This window comes from Pelodiscus sinensis, chromosome 2 (genome assembly GCF_052426305.1).
Source record: "Pelodiscus sinensis isolate ZL-2025 chromosome 2, ASM5242630v1, whole genome shotgun sequence".
Classification (NCBI taxonomy): domain Eukaryota; kingdom Metazoa; phylum Chordata; order Testudines; family Trionychidae; genus Pelodiscus; species Pelodiscus sinensis.
The window spans coordinates 202,660,186-202,683,311 of record NC_143053.1 but is presented as its reverse complement, the minus strand read 5'-3'; the positions used below and the strand labels follow the sequence as shown (position 1 = coordinate 202,683,311).

General features: G+C 39.9%; 1 protein-coding gene across 1 annotated transcript in view; it reads left to right on the top strand.

Moving 5' to 3' along the window:
- LOC149525417 (dynein axonemal heavy chain 11-like) overlaps window positions 1–23,126 on the top strand; it is a 73,602-nt gene that overhangs the window by 26,744 nt on the left and 23,732 nt on the right. Inside the window, exons 5-13 of the mRNA XM_089776662.1 lie at window positions 481–645; window positions 4,348–4,488; window positions 5,503–5,673; window positions 7,398–7,520; window positions 8,039–8,232; window positions 9,035–9,183; window positions 10,143–10,270; window positions 12,799–13,026; window positions 21,564–21,755. Of these exons, the coding sequence (XP_089632788.1) occupies window positions 481–645; window positions 4,348–4,488; window positions 5,503–5,673; window positions 7,398–7,520; window positions 8,039–8,232; window positions 9,035–9,183; window positions 10,143–10,270; window positions 12,799–13,026; window positions 21,564–21,755 (1,491 nt within the window). The remainder of the gene's footprint in view (window positions 1–480; window positions 646–4,347; window positions 4,489–5,502; window positions 5,674–7,397; window positions 7,521–8,038; window positions 8,233–9,034; window positions 9,184–10,142; window positions 10,271–12,798; window positions 13,027–21,563; window positions 21,756–23,126) is intronic.

The window sequence follows — 23,126 nt, the reverse complement described above, 5'->3', positions numbered from 1 at the left end:
CTAATTTTACACTAAGGTCCTGTCTACTAACACAGTAAATTCAGAAACAGGCAGTATATACCTATGGTTGACAAATGCCTGTTAAATGGATTCATTACCATTTGAATGACTCTTTCATAGGTTTGATTATTTTGCAAATAGGTCTGGCAGACTTTTTCACTTTTAAGTGAACTAGATACTCTCTGGAGGATGCAGAGCCACAGAACAGAGATAGGGAGAAGCAGGTTGGTGGATATAAAGACCCAGTGGTGCCCCAAATTCTTGGGTGCCGTACTCAATTGCGTATTCTACACATGGGTAAAGATGGCTCTGAACGTAACAATGAAACAATGTTAACCAGGACAAGGTTAAGTGAGGAGTTCTGTAATTGTAACATACTTTTTCATTAGACTAGAAGATGCTAGAAAGCAAACTGAAATAGATTGTGCAAAACATCTTTTGCTGCTGCTGTTTGTCTAAATTTTTCATTTCCTTTCTTAGTCTGTCCTTACCAAACAGCAGAATGATTTCAAGATTGAGCTGAAGCACTTAGAGGATGATCTTCTGCTTCGCCTGTCAGCTGCTGAGGGTAGTTTCTTGGGTGACATGGAGCTGGTAGAGAAACTTGAATCAACGAAGTCTACAGCGGCAGAAATAGAGCATAAGGCAATAACAATTTCTGTTCTTTTAGTTTTAAAAGCCACCAGTAAAATTCAAATTATTAGTTACATATTTTTAAAATGAAGGTGTTTCTAATTATCCATAAATAGACTTTGCTTTGTTTCAATGTTGCTGTTATGCTTAATTGTTTGGTAAATGCTCTATATGCAAATCCTATCTTGGTGGTATGTGACTGGTCATATATGTTACAAGGTATAATTTTTTTCCCCTGTTAGTTTTTGAGTCTTTTGGTCGTTGCTCTACAAATTCTTTTTTGGGCTGTCTAAACACTTGCCAGAATTTATGTTCTATTCTATTTTCCTCAGTAGGATTTTACTTCCAATTTTAAAAGGATGCCTTTTACTTTGTTGTTTAGCTATGATGGTACTTTTTGGCCCTATGACTTTTTTTTTTTTAATTTGGGGATATATATTTAATTTATGTAATTTGTGCATCAATTGTGGTGTTTGTTTAAAGTTTCCATGCAGCTTGCAATCATTTTACTTTTGTTACTGTGCCTTTTAATTTATATTTCACTAGCTTCCTCATTTTTGTGTTTTTCCTAAATGCTACTATATTGGGCCACTTTGGTGTTCCCTCCCACAACAAGGGTTTAATTATCATAAAGTTGCCATTATGAGACAGTTCAGTTATATTTACCTTTGGGACCAAATCTTCTACTGCACTTAGTACTAAATGAAGACTTGCCCCTCCCTTGTGGATTCCGGGACTAGCTGCTCCAAGGAGCAGTCATGTATGGTATCAAAAAACTTTATCTCTGCTTCCAATCCTGAGGTGACATGTACCAATTATTATGAGAATAGTTAAAACCACCCATTATTATTGAGTTTTCTATTTTATTGCCTCTCTGATCTTCCAGCGCATTTCACAGTGACCATCTGCATCCTACTCAGGTAGTTGGTAATATTTGCCAGCTGCTATATTTTTATTATTCAAGCATGGAATTGTAGAGATTTTGTGATACAGTTTGATTAATTTAAGGTTTTTACTCTATGCTTTTTCACATACAATGCCACTCTTCCACCAGCATGACCTATTCTGTCATTTCCATATACTTTGTACTCTGGTATTAACATATCATATTGATTATCATCATTCTACCAAGTTTCTGTGATACCTATTGTTATGAGGTGTGGTCACAGAATACCTCTGGGGATTGTTCTCCAGTGAAACAGTCATGCCACTGACACACTTCTTCTTGCATCCTGGGGCTCCCCACTACTCTATACTGCTGGGTCAGATCCTCTAGTCTCCCCCAGGTAAGGCACGTATTTGGGGGTTACTGCTCCCTGCACAGCAATGCAGACACTGAACCACTTCAAGCACCAAAATAGAAGATCCAACAGATTGTAACATTAAACTGGATAGGTTACATGAGGTATTTTGTTTAAAGCATCTTTGAGTTATGCATATTTATTTTCACAAGCCAATTTTCATAAAGCATGGGAGGGGACTTATTATATAAATGTCCTCATTTAATACAAGATGCTCCAGTTTACCCATCGTAGGGTGTGTCTAGACTACAGGGTTTTGTCGACAAAAGTGGGCTTTTGTTGACAAAACTATACCTGCGTTTACACTACTGCCACATTCTGTCGACACTAAGTCGACAGAACGCGGCAGTTTTGTCGACGGTGGTAAACCTCATTCTATGAGGAATAACACCTTTTTCGAGAGTACTCTGTTGAAAAAAGGCGCTATTGCATGCAAACTGTGCTTTTTCGAAAGAGAGGGTCTAGACTCTCTTTCAAAAAAGCGGCTTGCTTTGTCGACAGTACTGGTTGTAGTCTAGACGCTCTTTTTCGACAGAGGCTTTGTCGACCGTATCTGTTGACAAATCCTCTGTCAAAAAAGGCGTTCATTCTAGACATACCCTTACTATTTAAACTTCTAACGTGATGAAGAAGGAGGGGCTTGATTGGTAAGTTTTCTAATCAAATAAAGGCAAGCTTACACTGTTGTTACGTAAGCAACCTTTCTGCATCAAGAAAACAAATATGAAACATTCACTACTGATATCAGACCTTTTCTTAATCTATAGTTTTAAAATGATAGTTATGCATAGTTACGCATAGTTATGCATAGTTACGCATTGGAGAGGGTCCAGTGGAGGGCAACCAAAATGATTAGGGGGCTGGAGCATATGACTTATGAGGAGAGGCTGAGGGACTTGGGTCTGTTTAGTCTGCAGAAGCGAAGAGTGAGGGGGGATTTGATAGCAGCCTTCAACTTCCTGAAGGGAGATTCCAAAGAGGATGGAGAGAGGCTGTTCTCAGTAGTGACAGATGGCAGAACAAGGAGCAATGGTCTCAAGTTGTGGTGGGAGAGGTCCAGGTTGGATATTAGGAAAAACTATTTCACTAGGAGGGTGGTGAAGCACTGGAATGGGTTACCTAGGGAAGTAGTGGAGTCTCCATCCCTAGAGGTGTTTAAGTCTCGGCTTGACAAAGCCCTGGCCGGGTTGATTTAGTTGGAATTGGTCCTGCCTAGAGCAGGGGGCTAGACTTGATGACCTTCTGAGGTCTCTTCCAGTTCTATGATTCTATGATAGTAAAGATGGTCAAATCAACACTGATCTGTAGGCAGCAAATTAGTCCAGTTTAATTCTACTTGTGCCAAACAGTTTTTATTGTTTCCTCTACATTGGCTTTCGAGGCTGTATTCCTGTTATATTTCTCACTTAGCCTTGTTAAGATTTTTGTTGGTTACATATGTGTCACTTAGGGTGTGTCTAGACTACAGAGTTCTGTCGACAAAAGTGGACTTTTGTCGACAAAACTATACCTGCGTCTACACTACCGCTGAGTTCTGTCGACATAACGTCGACAGAACTCAGCAGTTTTGTCGACGCTCGTAAACCTCATTTTACGAGGCATAACACCTTCTGTCGACAGAGTTCTGTCGACAGAAGGTGTTATTGCATGTAAACTGTCCTTTGCGTCTACACTACCATGTCGACAAAGCAGCTTGCTTTGTCGACAGAACTGAATGTAGTCTAGACGCTCTTTGTCGACAGAAGCTTTGTCGACAGTATCTGTCGACAAAGCTTCTGTCGACAAAAGCCTGTAGTCTAGACGTACCCCTAGGCTTGTGGTTCTCAACCTTTCCAGACTATTTTCCTCCCTCCTTTGTGTATCCTGGGTTTTGCATCACTTAAATACTACTTGCTTACAAAATCTGACATTAAAATACAGAAAAGTAACAACACGCTATTACTGAAAAATTGCTTTCTCGTTTTGTCAGTATGCAATTTTAGTTTGTACTGACTTTGCCAGTGCTTTTTACATAGCCTATTGTAAAACTAGGCACAGATATAGATGAGATGATGCAACCCCTAGAAGACCTCTATGTACCCTTAAGCGTTCATGTGTCCCTCACTGAGAACCTCTGCTTTAGGCTTTGTGTACATTTAAAATGCTACTGTAGCAAATCTGTAATGCTTCAGTGTAGACACTACAGTGATGTGAGGAGTAATCCACCTCCCTGAGTGGTGATATCTGATGGAAGAGTTCTTCTGTTGACCTAGTGCTGTCTAAACCAGGGGTTAGGTCAGCTCTCACGGGGTATGTATTTTTCACACTCCTGAGAGATGTAGCTATGCCAATGTAACTTTTCAATTTTAATTATTCAGATCAGTGTGATAGTTGTAGTATCACCTAGTTCATTTTAAAATGTATCATCCCACAGGTAGCTGAAGCAAAAGAAAATGAAGTGAAAATTAATGAAGCCCGAGAGCATTACAGACCAGCTGCTTTGAGAGCATCTGTCCTTTACTTTGTTGTTAATGATCTGGGAAAAATCAACCCCATCTATCAGTTCTCACTAAAGGTAAAATTTGATTTTCTGGTGCGGTACAAAAGATCAAGCATGAAGGTTTGATTTCAGCAATTAGCCATAGGTTGAACCTCTCTAGTCCAGCACTTTCTGGTCCAGCAACATCCGTTGTATGGCATGATTGTAGTTAGCCAGTTGTCTGCTTATTATGGGTGTGGCCAAGATTCCCACTGTCCCATAAAGTTTGATTACAGCCACCAGTCTTAGCGCTCAGTGTTCCGTGCTGTTGCTTAGCTCTAATTTACACCTAAATGTCTTCTAAGAGCCCAGTAAGCAGTGAAAGTGTTTGTAATGCTGCTAGATAATATTGACCTCCCTGTAGTTTGGCAAATTCTCTGGTTCGGCACCGGTCAGGTTCTGAGGGTGCTGGACTAGAGTGGTTCCACCTGTACCTATTATATTTGTGTCAGATACTAATATTTGCTATGTAAGGGGTTTAGTGTGTTAGATAGAAGGTTATACATTTTCCCACCCATTCCTCACAATATGGAACACCCCCAATAATCTCTTCAGATGTTTACATTCTGATTATGAGAGTCATGCTTACCTTTCTTTTGTTAAGTCTTCCTGGCAGGCCAAGTGAACAGAGTGATTTAAAGCACTCACTAAGTAATACCGTTACAATAAACATACTAAAAATGACTGTCTGAGTACGGAAAATCTCCTTCCTCAGCACGTGTGTATGACCAGGCTTTTCACTTTGATAGAATGTGTTGATTTTAGTATGTCTAGTGAGCTGGAGAGATTCATGGAGTCAGTTGGCATATGTTCTTTGCTCCTGAGTTAAATGAGTAGACTGAAAAAATATTGCCATTTGTAATTCCCTCTTCTTGCCCCATTGGAACGAACTTTCTCCAGGTTTACCCTCAGCAACTTTTATCCAGTATCTTATTTTGCATTGCTCGGGCACTTACTTTGTAAACCTTGCATTGGACATCTGTGAAATTGCTCTTTAAACAAACACACACACAAATTTTTAAAAAATAATCTGATCCTACATCTCCTTAGGCCTTCAACACAGTCTTCCATAAAGCAGTTGAACGGGCTGAAGCATCAGAAGATCTACAGGGGCGCATCACCAACCTGATAGAAGTTATTACATACTCTGCTTTCCTTTACACCAGTCGGGGACTTTTTGAAAGGGATAAACTCACCTTTCTTGCCCAGACAACATTTCAGGTGAGGGGGAGGGGATCAGGTAGTAGTGGTGGAGAGTGTGGTTTATTTTACCTAATTCTCATTTCCAAGGAAACTTCAGGGTAAGAGGATATGTTATATTATTCCTGCAGTTGTACAACACCTAACATACTCTGAATGCTACTGCAATGTGAATAATACTAACTTCCATGAGTATTTTATGTAAGTATTTATTTTCTTTGAGCATTTAAAAATGTTGTTATACACCTCTAAGGACATTATAAGGATGAAAATTATGGAAGTGCTTCTTGGTAAGGTTGTGTAGAATTTGGCTTTTGTAGCATAGAGTCTCCAAGTAATAATATAGAAGATAGGCCAGATAGGATACAAATAAATAATCAATAGGTCCCTGATCTTGGGGCTGGATGAGACAGGCTACATTCCCTACATTATTTCTCTTTCTGAAAATCTGATCCCCTGGTCAGCATGTGTGTATGACTCTTGTCACAGGCTGTTTTTAATCCATTTCTAAGTTTCTTTGTTCAAGAGTTCCTACCTGAAGGCTAGTCGTTTTGAGAAGGTCTCCTGAATCTGATCAGATTTGATGCATTTCTCCAGAGAGGATAGGAGGTAGTCTTTCAATGGTGGTTTCAGTGTATTGTCCATCTGAACCTTAGGAAATTGAATTAATCATGGCTGAAGTACTGTGTAGCTGTGGAGAACCCTATTTAGAATTAACTCTCAGGGTAGAGTTATCCACGGATATCTAACATTCATGAAATTAGCATGGATAATTCTCATTCTTCACAGTGTGCAAGGGGAGGAAAGAGAACAGAGAGTAATGCTAGGCATTTTGTTAAAAAACACTTTTGAATCCAAGGTTTTTATTGTATATTACACCTATGGACTAGATTCATCTCACCTGAGGTGGTTTTTTCACATGCCTGACATGTTTAACTTTTGCAGATTCTAAATTTTCATTAAAAGAGAAAGTTACCACCCTTCTCGTTGCAAGAAAATGTTCCAAATGTGAACTATTGTGGTCTTCCTAAGTCTGAAGAGAGCCTAGAACAATTACTCTGAGAGGTTTGAACTCCCTGTTCCTTAGTATGCGTTTAAAGGGGGTTGAGGACAAATGTAGGGAATTGTAAGGAATTCAGGTTTCCATACTCACTTCAGTAGTGCTATTAAAAAAACTTTCACAATTGAAGCCCAGAATAACTGATCTTTAAAGACTATGGTTTAAAATTTGTTTTTACATATAACAACTCTTTTTACTTTAGTTAAAGAATCATAAATCATAGGTATTATTGTAATCTAGCTATTTTAAAAAATGCAAGGACTTGGGTGCTACTGCTAGAGCATAACAACAATTCCAACTTCTGCAAAATTATTGAGTTCAGAAGTTATTGATAGGGGTCTTTTGTTTGTTTTTTAATGTCTGTTTAACATTCTAAAGCAAATTCTGCAGTTTGTACTACAAACATAAGACTAAGCTTGAAAATATAATATATAAGCTTTATGAATAATGAAGGTCTAGGAATTAATCTCACTCCATTACTACTTTTATAATATATTTCAATTCCTTATTTTAAAATAATTGGCTAAAGCTAAATTCTTCTGTTGGAGCTTCAAAAGATTCAGTCACCAGAATTTTCAGTGTTTTATGCTGCCTGTTCAATAATGTGTATTGAGTGGTAAATGCTTTGTCACAAGTGACTGCCAAGTAAACCTGATGACCTTTTTCAATTGTATATGCTATCAAGATTCTGCTGAGAAGTAAAGAGATAGAACTCGTTGAATTGGATTTCCTGCTTCGATTCACAGTCGAACACACTCACAAGAGCCCTGTTGACTTTTTAACTCCTCAGTCATGGAGTGCCATTAAGGTAGGTTTGGTGAATTGCTTTTCAGTTCTAAATCTTATTTCATGTTATTTCTGGAGACCTGCTAGAGCTAGATAATGTCAGATAAAGTCATCTATTCCATATTAAGTTTTAATATAACTTGTGGTGCTATTGAATGAGTTGTCCTTGCTTTTTACATTTTTTTCTCTGAAATGAAAGTCAGATATATTTCATGTGGAAACACTGATTTGCTATAATTCATCATACCTGCAGAAACATAATTCTAATTTTCAACCACTTCCTTATTCTCATAACATGCTAATCTTCTGTGTTATGGTGTGTGGTAGCTATGTATTTAACTGTAAAGAGATTTTATGGAGATGCTGTAATCTCTTACAAAAACGTGTTCATTTAGGGCTATAAGTATAAACTGTGCTTTAGATTAGGCCATATATGTCAAATAATATTACTAGTAAATATTATTAGTAACATTTACTACATTATCACCCCACCTGTACATTGTGGGCACATAACCTATGTGTGTGTTTGGTGTGTTCCAGGCCATTGCCCTAATGGATGAGTTCCAAGGGTTGGACAGAGATATTGAAGGGTCGGCTAAGAGATGGAAGAAGTGGGTGGACTCAGAATGCCCAGAAAAGGAAAAGTTCCCTCAAGAGTGGAAAAACAAAAACTCTTTTCAGAAACTTATCATACTGAGAGCACTGCGCCCAGATAGAATGACCTATGCTGTTAGGTACGGACTTTGACATTGTGTGTATCCGTGGACCCACGTGTGAAGATGGCTTATTGGCTATGGAGCCCACGGTGGTGAAATTTTCAATTATGGGTTTCTAGTTTACAAGCAAGCTGGTCATCAGAGCCTAAGATGAATGATTATTGGCCTTCATGACAATAGCCTTTTTTAAGTATTTGTAGGAAGGTGGTGGGATCTAGTCTTTTTCAAGTATTTGTTTTCAAGTACCTTTTTCAAGTATTTCTAGTCTTTTTCAAGTATTTGTAAGAAGGTGGTGGGATCAGATGGGGGTGATTGGCTGAGTATAGAGAATTGGCTTACTTATTTATAGATTTATAGACTGGTGGTTTTATTAGATTCTATACATGTGCCCTGAGCCACAAGGAGTGTCTCATTTATAATTTTAAAAAATCCAGGCTGCTTGACTGCGCAATGTTTAGACCTATTTTGCTCTGAATTTTCATTCTCATTATTTTACTAGGGATAGCAGTTAGATTCATGAGATGATTCAACCCTCTGAGGTTATTTTAAATTCCTGGCCTCCAAAATAAGATCATCTTTGGCCTTTCTATTGCATCATCATTGTCCTTTTTCCTGATCAGAAATCCACCTGATTTTATTGCACCCTCTCTACCGCTTGGCTGCCCTTCCCTCCCTTAGCTTGTCTCCCTGATACCTTTCTTTAATAAAACTGCTGATAGCCAAGTAGCAACAAGTTATATAGCCTGAGAATAATGCAGGCCCCAGATCTGTAATTGTGGATATTCTTTGCATGCTCAGTTTACATGTTATATTTACATAGAAACTTTGTGGAGGACAAACTAGATTCAAAGTACGTGGAGGGCACCAGGATGGACTTAACAAAATCATATGAAGAGAGCAGTCCTGCCACTCCAGTGTTTTTCATCCTCTCCCCTGGAGTAGACCCTCTTAAAGACATGGAGACACTTGGTGAGTCTGTTTTCAAAGGAAGTTGTACTTGCACAGGGGAGAGAGAGTAAATGTCTCTAGGCCCCAATCCTGCTACCATTAAAGACTATGGGCTTAAATGTAAATGGAGCAGGATTGAGTCCAAAATTTAAAGATCAAAACCAAAGCAATGTGTCATTATAAAAGAATAGAAAGTAATGTGGCAAAGTTGGACTGGGTTTATTTTTAATAAAAGAGTTAAGTTGTAAAGTTTCCCCACCCCCCACCTATTTGTGATAAATGGAGTGGATGAAAAGTGCAAGGCTATTAGCACTATAGTATGAAGACATTTTTAGACTGAACATTCCTCTGCTTGGCATAATGCAAGTTTCTTTTGTACTGTTTTCTACCTTTTGACTAGATGAGGGCCAGAGGGCAATTTTCTCCATGCTCATGTAATCTTGTGCCCCCTGTGACTAAATAATGGTCATTATACAAACTATATTCAATTGTGTAAAGCACTGTCGCTTTATACTTAGGATTACTATTCCCCACAGACTATACTGAGAATACCAGGTTAATACAGCTGTGACCTGACTGTGCTCAATTTAAGATCAGGCCTCACAAGGTGAGAGGCTTGTGCATTTACCCACTGAACCAATCAGTTAAAAAACTGATGTGATATCTACCACATGTTGCTCCTTTTTTATAAGGGAATTGCTTTGTACCCCCTATAAGAGTTACTAAAGCTCAGTAACAATGCCTACCATCTATCAAAATGTCAAAAGGTTCATTATCTTAAAACCAAGGGAACAGATTTCTACAGGCTTTTTCTAATACCAGCAATAAGGCTGCTGTTGAGAGCTCGCAATTTTGCTTGTTGAAATTGTAAGGGTTTAGTGAAGTGCTTCAGAAGGACTAATATATATTGCACCAGTGATAGTGAAATTAATGAGACGTTATCATTTTTCCCCTTTCTCCGCTATTCACTTCCCTTACAGGCAAAAAACTTGGGTTTACTCTCGAGTCTGGAAAATTCCATAATATCTCTTTAGGACAAGGTCAAGAGACGGTGGCAGAAGAGATACTAGAGAAGGCTGCCACATATGGGCATTGGGTCATTCTCCAAGTAAGTGTTAAACAGCACTCAGGTGAATGGCTGTGTTTGCTAATGGAGTGACTGTAAGGTAAGGATTGTCCAACAAGGAACAACTTTCTGTGCAATTCAAAAGACCACAAACAGAATGTTGTGTTTTGTTTTTCTTTTGCATTGCAAAAGGCCAGGTAAATGTTCCCATGTTTTGAGTGTATGTGGCAGTCTGCCTTTACCCTCACATTTACAAACACTACTTTAGTATTCTCAGAGGGGCTATGGGAGATAATACAAAAAGGTACCCTACTGCTAGGCATGATTGTGTCCTTGGGAACACTTTTCTACTTCATAACTAAGAACGCTTGTTCCATTGACTAGGCCATAATGGAGACTTCTAATAAAATTAGAATGGCTAGCCCATGGGAAGCTGTAAAATCGGCACCAGAGTGCTGCTCTTCAGAGATAGCAATAGCAGCTTTGGCTAGCACTATGTGAATTGAGAATCCACTCTCTGCAACAAACACAACACTCTTTACAATTCTCTGGTGAACTATCATTCTTGCTGCAGTCACAGAAGTTGACAGGAGCCGTGGGATTCTTCATGTCACTATCACAAGGTGCTGTGACCAGCAGTTTTACAACATACTGTGTAGTATACTAATCTATACAGTTTTACAATATACTGTGTAGTATACTAATCTATATATCTGTCCTGAAACACTACTAGAAGTGTAGATTCCTGGCCTTGCCAATAAAAGATATTGGGAGAGCCATATTATTCCTGTCAGTTCTGTTTTTACATTATCAGCACTGCATCAACTTGCCAACCTAATTATCTATTGCAAATGTTATTTTCTGTTTAGCTTTTCTTGTAATAAAATAAATATAAGTAGTGACTACAGGCCTCAAATGAGGTCAAGGCCACATTGTACTAGGCATTATACTGAAACACTTGAGACCTTTTTTTTAAATGAGATTTTAATTAAAGGCATTGTCACTATTTTTTAAACCAGCTTTCCCTTTGAGCTATTCCAGTTTTTCTACCAGGAGGTGTACCTTTCAGTTAATATTGATAAAGTTCTTAGTAAGTAAAGCCATGGGATTGTCTGAGAAAAGAGAGAGAGAAGGAGCTGAAAAGAGGATTTCAGTGGAATTTGAGAATGCTCAGCACCTCACAGGGTTAGGCTTAGAAGCAGGATAATGAGGACAGCTCAGTTTTCACTGTGGCACACTTCTAAAGCCTCGGATGGCTGCCTTCACTGCCAGATAGGAAATCACCTGCTCTTTGCTTACTGCTCAGTACGAGGCATCAGGAATGGTGCTATACAAGGATGATCCTTTTCATCCTGTATTGCTTTGCACTGTCTCAAACATTCAGTGACTCCTTTGGGATTGTGTTTTGGTTCCTGCTTTTGACAGACCTGGGGCCAGCCAGCCAGCTCCTAGTTCCATCACTAGCCATGTTGCCCAGCATGTCTTGGTCCAACTTGTCTGTAATCATGTTTCTTATTGAAAGGGTGCATCTTGCCATCTCTGTTTAATTGCAAATGATGCCTCTTGCTGTTTCTGCAAGTTCTTCATAAATTGCACAAGCTGTTGCTGCTCTTGTGTCTGCTATACCCTGGCCATCCACTGCTGCTGTCCTGTTATCCAAAGACAAATTGCTTCCTGCATTTTTCTCTCTTACCTTCCCAAATGTGGCATGTCAAGGGTTCAGCTTTCTCTTCACTGGGCACCAAAGATCCATTTTGCTCCCTCCCACTAGTATCTGTGGCAGATTTGAGATTCCCACATTCTCCACCATCTGACACCATTTGTGACACCTCCACACCCAGTCTCCTTCCCTTTAGGTATATTGTCCAAACATAAGCCAGTGATCAAAAAACCAGCCCCTTCGTTCACCTTTTCCTTTCCCTTAGACATATTGTCCTAGGGTTTCTCTTCTCAAGCAACTCTCTTTTCAGCTGTTCTCCTTCAGCTCTGCTGCTCACCTGGAACAGCCGCTAAAGGGGCAAGTCACAGGAATTGGTGCCACTCCTCTGGGGCTCCTCTCCCCGGCACATCTTCTCTTCCTGCCCTGCGACAGGCCTTTAGAGCCCCAGGAGTAGCACTGCCCCCTACAATGGAATCAGTTGGGCCCACCTGCTTTGACATAGGGGATCTGAGCCCAGCTCAGTACTCACAGGGCTCAGCTCCACAAAGCATGTAAGCTGGTGCTCTAAGAGCTTTGCTGAGAAGGAGTGAAATACTCATATGCTTAAAAGTTAACCATGTGTTGTAGTGCTGAGCTCAATCAAGGAGTGAAACCTTTGGAGGCTAGTGAAATATCTGCTAATGTAATCACGGTCAGGATATGCTAGTTGCTTAGAATCCTTCATTTTTCTGCTTCTGCACTACCAGCTCATTTAATAATGAAATGTCATTTGGAGTCGAGTGTCTGTTCCTTCTCATGAAACTGCCTCAATGGTGTTTCTAAAGGTATTTTTAACGTGTGTGTATACTTTACTCTGAAATAATACACCTATTCTTATCTCACAATGAATATATTACCTGTTTTCCAACAGAATATTCATCTGGTAGCCAAGTGGTTGGGAACTTTGGAGAAACTCCTTGAACAACATAGCAAAGGAAGCCACCCTGATTTCCGGGTCTTTATGAGTGCTGAACCAGCTCCAACCCCAGAAGAACACATCATCCCCCAAGGAATTCTAGAAAACTCAATTAAAATTACCAATGAACCTCCTACTGGGGTGCTGGCTAATTTGCATGCTGCCCTCTACAACTTTGACCAGGTAACGACAACATTTACCTAACCTGGATTTGCTTTTGTTTTTACTACTACAATCTTTTGTAAATAACTGGTGTACTAGGGCTGGCATCTGATTGCTGGGGGCCACGGTATCCATTCCATATGAAAAAAAAAGGCCACAGAAGACTACCCTTCCCTTCCTCCTTATAATCACTTTCCCATCATCCCAGGCAAAGTGCTTCAGACACTGTCTCTGATAGTATTTCTGAGTATTAGGTAGTGGGGCAGTATAGGATGGACCAACATAATAGTTTTGTCAGTCAGGAAAACTGAACATGAGACATGTAGCTGTACTGACCACCTCAACATCAGAGACATGCTATGGCCCAGCATTTGATGCCCTGCCTCCCAACTGGAGATCTAAGAATGTCATGTTGGCTTCCCCTTTCCTACCCTGACATTTTCCAAAGGCTGAACATTTCCCTTCAGCTGCAAATTCCTACCAGCGCATGTTACATATGATCTTCCCATCCTTAGTAGTAGTATTTTTAATTTTCACAAAGGGAGAACTAAAAATGCCACTACCACTGTTACTAGCCATACAAGTCATGATGTCCCCTTCTCTATTACTAGTAGGTAGCATGTGACCATCCATCTCTTTTCCTTGGTAGCCCTAGTTCAGATCTGGTGATCATCAGAACATACCCAGCTGTTTCCCCAAGCTCTTCGGGAGATTGATGAATGGGTTGATTGAGGGTGATTTGAGGGGCAATGAGGATGGTGTAGTGGTTTGATTTTGAAGAGAGACAGGAAGGACTTTTTCTTTGATCACATCTACATATGTTACTGTCTGGACACCCTCCTTGGGTTTTTTTTTTTTTATTATTTGGATATTATGTAATGCTTGGTTATTCCAGCAGCATATTACACCAAGGCCTGGTTTAAGGATCCACTAACAGAGTCCTCCAGTGTCTGGGAATCCCCAGATGCTGGCGAGCGTCCATAAAGATTGTGGCAATGTTCCAGTAAAATAGGCATATATAGATATGTAGCTGTGTTAGTCTGGTCTAGCTGAAACAAAAACCAGGATTTTGTGTCTGAGATGTTTGTCCAATGTACATAGCAGACGGACATTGTCGGCACATGATAGCATAAATTATATTTCTGGATGAGCAAGAATATGTGTTCTTGATCTTATAACTCAATTGGTTAGGTCCAATAATGGTGTCAGCAGAGTGAATATCACTCTGCTGGTTGTCTATAGGAGACTATGGGTCTGTCTCCCAGAGCCTCTCGGAGTTTAGTATCCTGTTCCAGTATAGGTTGTAGTTTATTAATAATGTGTTGGATGGGTTTAAGTTAGGGGCTATAGGTGATGACAAGTGGTGTTTAATTGTTGGTTTTCTTGGGTCTGTCTTGAAGTAGATGGTTTCTGGGTATTCGTCTGGCTCTTTCAATTTGTTTTTTTATTTCTCCAGGTGGGTAGTTGAGGTTTATAAATGCTTGGTAGAGATCCTTAAGTTTCTGGTCTCTGTCAGTGGGATTAGAGCAGATGCGATTGTATCGAAGGGCTTGGCTATAGACGATGGATCGTATGGTGTGTTCTGGATGGGAGCTGGAGGCATGAAGGTAACTGTATGAGACGGTGGGTTTTCTGTAGAGAGTGGTGTCTAATTTACCATGGGTGATTTGAACTGTGGTATCCAGGAAATGGATCTCTCGTGTAGAATGGTACAGGCTGAGATTGATGGTGGGATGTAGGTTGTTAAAATGTCTGTGGAATGTCTCCAGTGTTTCTTGGCCATGGGTCCAGATCATAAAGATGTCATCGATGTAGCATAAGTAGAGAAGGGGTAAGACGGGACGGGATCTGAGGAAAAGTTGTTCTAAGTCAGCCATAAAGATGTTAGAGTACTGTGGGACCCATAGACAACCACCTAACTTCAAGATGATTCTTACCAACAACCACAGGACAAACCCCACTAACACCAACCCTGGAACTTTCCCTTGCAACAAACCCCGTTGCCAGCTTTGTCCACATATTAACTCTGCTGATACCATTATTGGACCTAACCAATTAAGTTATAAGATCAAGAACACGTTTCTGCTCATCCAGAAATATAATTTATGCTATCATGTGCCGACAATGTCCATCTGCTATGTACATTGGACAGACATCTCAGACACTTCGCCAAAGAATCAATGTACACAAAACAGATGTTAGACAGGATCACAAAGAAAAAACAGTTTCTTGCCATTTCAGCCAGACAGGGTATTGTCTCAACGACCTTATTACCTGCATCCTGCTTCAAAGATCTTTTAACAACAGACTTGAAAGAGAATCCTCTGAACTGTCATTCATGCTTAAATTTGATACTTTACACCCAGGTCTTAACAAGGACACTAATTACCTTACCCATTACAAAGATAGCTTCCCCAATTATCACCTCTAATATCATTAGCTCACAGACATTTACCTCCCCCTCCATCCCCCTTCTGTTCTGAAATTTGATTTGTCCTTTTCATATGTGTTCATTTTTTTGATTGAATCCTTTGGTATATATGGTCGTGCCAATTTTCTTCCACAATTTGATCTGAGGAAGTGGGTCTGGCCCACAAAAGCTCATCATCTAATAAATCATCTTGTTAGTCTTTAAAGTGCTACATAGTCCTGTTTTTTGTTTAAAATAGGCTTGGCTGCCAAGCGTGTCAAAACAGTCCCAGAGCAGTGAGCAGCCAATGTAATGTAGAACAGTCTTGTGACTGAAATGTATTGCACATAGGCTAAGCAGGCAAAGACCAGCCTGATCATCAGGCATGTATGTAAATAGGATATTAGACCCTTAGAGCTGGATTCTCTGATCCATTTCATCCACTTTGCCCAGTTCAGGTGGCACAAAGTAGGTGAATTCTTGTCATAGCTGGTCACATTCTTCTTTTACGGGGAACAGTCCACTGGCAAAAATCTAGCTTATACAGTTGAACTCAATCTTGTGCCATCCACTCCACCACTTCCTCAGGCATGGAGGAAGCAGTAAGGTGCAGGTGATAGTAAATTGGTTTTATTGTAGATTATTTAACTAAAAGGCATGTGAATGGTGATCAGCTCTGGCTCTTGAAAAAAAATATATTTCTGAATTTTCATAAACTAATGTAAAATATGGAAACTCAAAATACATAAACTTCTATAAGATCTATTGATGCCCTCTACAGTAAGACTGCTAGATCGTTTTAAAATCTGTCTTGTTCTTATGTATAGTAAGTATTTTTTATGATGATGAAACAAAAACTTTATTTCCTTACAGATGAATTCTAAGGTTGATTAATTAGATTCTTAAGATGAATAATCTCTTTCACTTCCCTGATAACGTTAATATTTGTAACATTCTTGACCAGGGGTGGCTAACACACGACTGGCCACTCTGCGCACGTGCCCCAGCACCTGGAGGAAGAAGTGTGTGGAGGCGGCAGCGGCTCTGGGACCCACGCATTGGGTTAGAGTAGGGGGCTAAGGGCTAGGGGTGCCTGGCTTTGGGGGAGAGGGAGGCATTGGGTTAGAGCGGGGGATCTGGGGTTGCCTGGCTCTGGGGAAGAGGAGGGGGACTGGGTTAGAGCGGAAGCCTGAGTGTGCTTGGCTTTTGGGGGAGGGGGAGAGCATTGGGTTAGAGCTGGGGGAGGGACTGAAGCACCTTAAAGTTTTCATGGATGCAGAATAAGGCAGCCAACACAGATGTCATATTTAAATTCCAGGGCAAAAAAAGAATCCGCATGTACCTGGTTTACACTGTGTTTCTTTAAAGAAAACTCAAAGGTTATTGTTTGCCAGTCTGAAGCAATTATTCTGAGAGATGAGTCTCTCCCTTATTGTTTTCGAACCTCTCATATTTGCAGCGTGGGACAGACCTGAATTTTTAGAACTATAAAAAAGCCATAATCTTCATAAGTACAAAAAAAAAAAAAAAAGGAAACCATACCAGAGATCAACAAGCTGGAGAGAAACAGGCACTTCAAATTATGCAAATTTATTTCTCAGTTCCATTTAATTTTAAAAAACTCACATGACATAATAGGGCAGTAGTTTAACATTTAAAATACTACGTGGTGGGGATGCTTTTGTATGTGTGTGTGTGTGAGAATATTACTGTATTTTAAAGGGTTTTTTAAAAATGTGATGTTTGTTCCTTATCAAGTTCTTTGAAGATCTATGGACTGGCCATGAATTTTTTAAGTGACTAGAGACTTTTTTATTGGCTTTTGTCTGAAATGTCCTGTAATATTATTTTTATCACTACATTTTGTGTACTATATCTATCTATCTATAGATATATATAAATAAATATACAATAAGTGGCTCTTCGCACTCTATCCACAGCCATTTTGGCTTTTCATCTGTAACTGGTTGGCCACCCCTGTTCTTGACCATCCATGTTAATATTGTATGACATGATTGTTTTCTGTCAATTTACATTGATTGTCATATGCAGTATTTTGACTCTTATTGATAGTCTCCTCAGTTAATTTTATTATTTATTATAACTTCAAGTTTGTTTTGTGGGCTTTTTCTTTAGTTTTGAGTCTGAATGTAATATCACTGCCTTATTTTTGCAAACCAACTACTGTATTTTGACTCTATTTTGAAACTATAAAAAATAATTCCTTCCCACACCCCCCCCCCCCCCGCCCTCCATGTATATAATCAGTTTATTAGTTGGCCCACCTCCCCCCAAAATAAAATCCTTAGTGAAGAATTTAAGCTTGCTTTAAAAGGAGTAGGCTGAGTAGACAATTTTTGTGAATACTTGTGCCATTCTAAATGACTGTTAGGTTGGACTATGTCCAACCCTTTTAATTTCCTGGGCACAACGTGGGTTTTTTGTGAAAAAAAATGTTTAAGGACTGGCTACATACCCCCTTTATGAATTCCTGTGCTTGTATGCAAATAAAAGTATTTGTTGTTGGTCTTTCATTATTCTCCTGTATAATTTTATTTAAATAGCTGGGAAGGAGAGAACAGAAAAAGGAAGCAATGACCAACTGCCTCAGGGCCTTGCCAGCAAGGACAAGTATTGGGGAAAGCAGCTAAAGAGTAGCGAAATAGCATTTCTTGGTGTCTACCCCACAACCTATTTCTCCCTTGAGACTCTTTTCCTTTTGGAGTCTGTTCTTCTGGGAGGACTTGTAGATTACTTTCCAATTTCAGTTTAGGTTAGCTGGACAACTGGATAAACTGTGCATCAGAGTCAAGCTCATCCCTCTCATTCAAATGTGCCAAAGTAAAACTATTATAATTGTATTTATCTTGGTATTCTAGTGATTCAAATATCTGTTACATAGGAATTTTGTCTTTAGCACTCATCAAGGCATGAGCACAGTGGTCAACATTTTATGTACATGTGTTCTAAGGAACATCTTTGGGCAACACAAAATACAGAGAGCAACACATCAGGTTTCCTGTGCCAGAGGAATGGTTGTTGTGATTTGAGGGTAGTAGAAAAAAAGGAGGAGATCCTGGAGGATTTTTACCTGAAATAATTCTATATATTCTTGGTTAAGCAGACAGGTTTTTATAGTGGCAATTTTTGCTGTACAACTATATAGTTTATAATACAGCATCACAGCATATTTTAATAAAAATATACAGGCAGTCCCCGGGTTACGTACAAGATAGGGACTGTAGGTTTGTTCTTAAGTTGAATCTGTATGTAAGTCGGAACTGGCGTCCAGATTCAGCCGCTGCTGAAACTGATCAGTTTCAACAGCGGCTGAATCTGGATGCCAGTTCTGACTTACATACAGATTCAACTTAAGAACCCCAGGCATCCCCAAGTCAGCTGCTGCTGAAACTGATCAGCGGCTTATTCCAGGAAGCCCGGGGCAGGAGCTTCCTGTAGTCAGCCACTGGTCAGTTTCAGCAGCGCTGACTTGGGGACGCCTGGGGCAGAGCAGCTGGGGTGCTGCTGGGTTGGTCCAGTAGCGCCGCCGCTCCTCGGCGCTACTGGACCAACCCAGCAGCACCCCAGCTGCTCTGCCCCAGGCGTCCTGATTCAGCCGCTGCTGAAACTGACCAGCAGTGGCTGAATCAGGACGCCTGGGGCAGAGCAGCTGGGGTGCTGCCGGGTTGGTCCAGTAGCGCCCAGAGCGGCGCTACGGGACCAACCGGCAGCACCCCAGCTGCTGTACCACAGGCGTCCGGAGCAAAGCCGCGGAGCACGGGGTCAGTGGGACAGCCCAGACGCGCCGTGGCTGTCCTGCTGCCCTCGGGCTCCGTGGCTTTGCTCTGCTTTGCTCCCCGTCGTCCTGATCTGCAGACCAGGGGGACGGGGAGCAAAGCAGAGCAAAGCCACGGAGCACGCGGGCAGCTGACAGCCCAGACGCGTCTGGGCTGTCTGCTGCCCGCGTGCTCCACCGCTTTGCTTCCTCTCCCTGGTCTGCTGGAGACCAGGGAGAGGGCCCCGTTCGTAACTGCGGATCCGACATAAGTTGGATCCGCGTAACTCGGGGACTGCCTGTATTGGCAAACACTGTTTTTATAAGAACATAAGAACGGCTGTACTTGGTCAGACCAAAGCCCAGTAGCCTGTCTGCCGACAGTGGCCAACACCAGGTGCCCCAGAGAGGGTGGACCGAAGACAATGATCAAGCGATTTGTCTCCTGCCATCCTTCTCCAGCCTCTGACAAACAGAGGCCAGGGACACCATGTCTATCTCCTGGCTAATAGCCTTTTATGGACCTAACCTCCATGAAATTATCTAGCTTCTCCTTAAACTCTGTTATAGTCCTAGCCTTCACAGCCTCCTCTGGCAAGGAGTTCCACAGGTTGACTACACGCTGTGTGAAGAAGAACTTTCTTTTATTAGTTTTAAACCTGCTCCCCATTAATTTCATTTGGTATCCTCTAGTTCTTCTATTATGGGAACTAATAAATAACTTTTCTTTATCCACCCTCTCCACACCACTCAGGATTTTATATACGTCTATTATATCCCCCCTCAGTCTCCTCTTTTCTAAACTGAAAAGTCCCAGTTGCTTTAACCTCTCTTCATATGGGACCCATTCCAAACCCCTAATCATTTTAGTTGCCCTTTTCTGAATCCTTTCCAAGGCCAAAATATCTTTTTTGATGTTGCACACAATACTTTAGCTAAAATATTACTGAATTATGGAGACTTCTTCTAACATGTGAAATGCTTTTATGCCAAGGACGGTTGTTGATTAGAAATGTGAATATTACAGCTGGCACCAAAGATTAATTATTGCAAGTTTCATTTTCTGTCACCTTAATTCATCCTGGAATGTTGAAAAGGAATCTAGTAAAAAATAGTTCTCATACAGCCAAGGCATCCTGGAATTTGAAGAGATACTTTCGGTTAACTCTGTTCTAAATTGAGATATGGCTCTCAGGTTTTTTTGTAAAGACTTCAGCAGGATTGTCAACTTCTGAAGGTGAGATTTTCAACAGGAAACTCTCGTGGTGTTTTCTTATTGTTGTCAATCAATGCTGGTTGAAGTGAACTTTTGTTCTACAGATTCTTCGGCAAATGTATCGAGACTAAGTTGAGCACTTACTATACTTTTTATGGTCTTGTAAAGTTATTTGACATTTCTATAGGAGCACCTGCAGTTTTAAAAAATAGTCATTACACTGTAGCCAGCGCCAGATAGGACACATTTAATTCTATGTTAATTTCTATAAGAGGGTTAGGAATATTGAGTCAGATTCATAAATCCTATTCCAATATTTTAATTCTGATTATTTAATACTCTACTTTGATCAGAAGAAATTTTATTGTAGGACCTAATGTTTCCCAGTTTCTGTGTGGAGAAAACACATTCTGCTTACAATTTCCTATTCATTCTTCCGTTATGGAAGGTGATTTGCCTTGACAGCAGAGATTAAGCCCCCAGAAATGTTGTATATCTAAGATTTATATGGGTATCAAAAATCAATTGTAATATTAATTCTTGTACACAATTATGGAAATTCAAGAGTCTGGGGGTCCACGGATCATACTTTATTTTCTTAAAGTCTGACTCAAGAAATTGAGGAGGGAAAATCTATACAGAAACTCCTATTTCCAAGCTTCTCTCAGCGAACACTAAAATTCCACTGAGAAGTTATAACTCTTGCTGAGATATTATGTGCCTTTTCCAAACATAAGGCATGTTTGGTCATTGTAATTTGTTTTTATTTTAAAGTAGCCTATAGAATTCTATAGCAGGAATGTCATTTTCTCTGAAATTCTTTTTTAAAATATCCTCTTTCAAAGTGTATCATTTAAATAATATTTATATAAACATACACAATTTCTATAGTATTACTGATTTAAATGTTACTAAATTCTGTAAGTCTCTTCCAGAAGGGCAGAAAAGTGCTCCTTTTTATATAAAAAGAAAATTTGTTTGAACAATTCTGTTTATTATAGTTAAAGTAGTATATAAAATGAAAAATACTTAAGACTGCATTCTTGCCCACCACTCCATTTGCTTAACTTCACATGTGTGAGTAGGCCCAAATAAGGCAACTACATCTATAAGTCTATCGGTCATTAGATAAAAACAGTGATTTTCTTCTTTGGCAGGATACGCTTGAACTGTCCTCCAAGGAGTCAGAGTTTAAAAGTATACTCTTTTCTCTGTGCTACTTTCACACTTGTGTGGCTGGGAGGCTTAAGTTTGGACCGCAAGGCTGGAATCGAAGATATCCTTTCAATACTGGAGATCTCACCATTTGTGTAAATGTCCTCTACAACTATTTAGAGGCACACACTAAGGTAAGAATCAGTGGTCAAGCAACCTTTTATCAAGATTCTTCTGAATCTGTCAGTCTTGGATACTGAAAGAGTAGGGCATAATTTCTCTCTGAAGCTGTTATTTAAAATAGCTTACATTATATGCATTTATTGCTGACTATGAAAATATGCCAGATCAAAGGTTTTTCAGCAGTGGAGGCTTGAACTTCAGAATGTAGGTCAAACCAGTTCCATATCAGCAGCTTAGCTCAAAAAAAATGTCCTTCATTATGTTAACAAAAACAGTGGTTTACATGTGCATACATGCCAAATTCATTAGGCAGGTAATGAAGCATTTGCACAAATGTAATTACATACAGCAATTCTGACAGTTCATAACACTGCATTAATAATCACTACAATTAGTTCTGATGATGGAAGCAATTTACAACACGTCACATATATAAATAATGGTGCATTTCCTGCATGTGTCATTATTATGTATTAAAGATGCCACCTTGTTGTGACTTTCTCTGTAATGTTCCCTGAGTGGAAGTTAAGGATAGATGAGTGGTTTTATTTCTAAGCGACAGCATATTTGATAGTTGTGTGATTTAAATACTCTGTTAATGTATTTTTTGTAAGTTCCGTAATCCAAAGACCGTGTCATAGAAATGATTTTTCAGCATTTAATAGGTGGGTAGTAAGTAGGTCCTCTGATGCCACCTTTCTTAATAACATAGACGTGTCAGAGATCAGCAGACGACTTAAATACGTGAAATCTTACCTTCAGAGTCTTATGTTTCCCTGTGTGTCCTGGTTTGCAGTCATTATGTGTATTTGTTCTGGTTTTCCTTTCATTCTTTTCACTGCACACATAAGCTTTTTGCTTACAGGACATGAAACTGAATTGCCATCATTTGGTATTTGGTGTCACATTAGAAAAAATTGCTTATTTTTATAGTGATGATTTAACAATGGTTCTCATTTAGAAAATCGACTCTAACATCAGTTTATTCCAATCCCTAGTGTTCGTTATTAATAAATCTCCTTCTCTCTTTAGGCTCTGTTCTCAAAATAATGGCGAGGAGTCCTGTGGCACCTTATACACTAACCGAAGTGTTGGAGCGTAAGCTTTTGTGGGCAAAGACCCACTTTGTCAGATGCATGTAGTGGAAATTTCCAGAGGCAGGTATAAATATGTAGGCCAGAATCAGGCTAGAGATGGATCCAATCAGGCTAGAGGTAGATCCAATCATCTTCAGGTTTGACACAATCAACTCAGGATTAAACAAAGACTGTGAATGGCTAGCTAACTACGAAAGCAGCTTCTCCTCTCTTGGAATTCACACCTCCAGATCACCTACTAAAAGAGGGCCTCATCCTCCCTGATTCTGGCCTGCATATTTATAC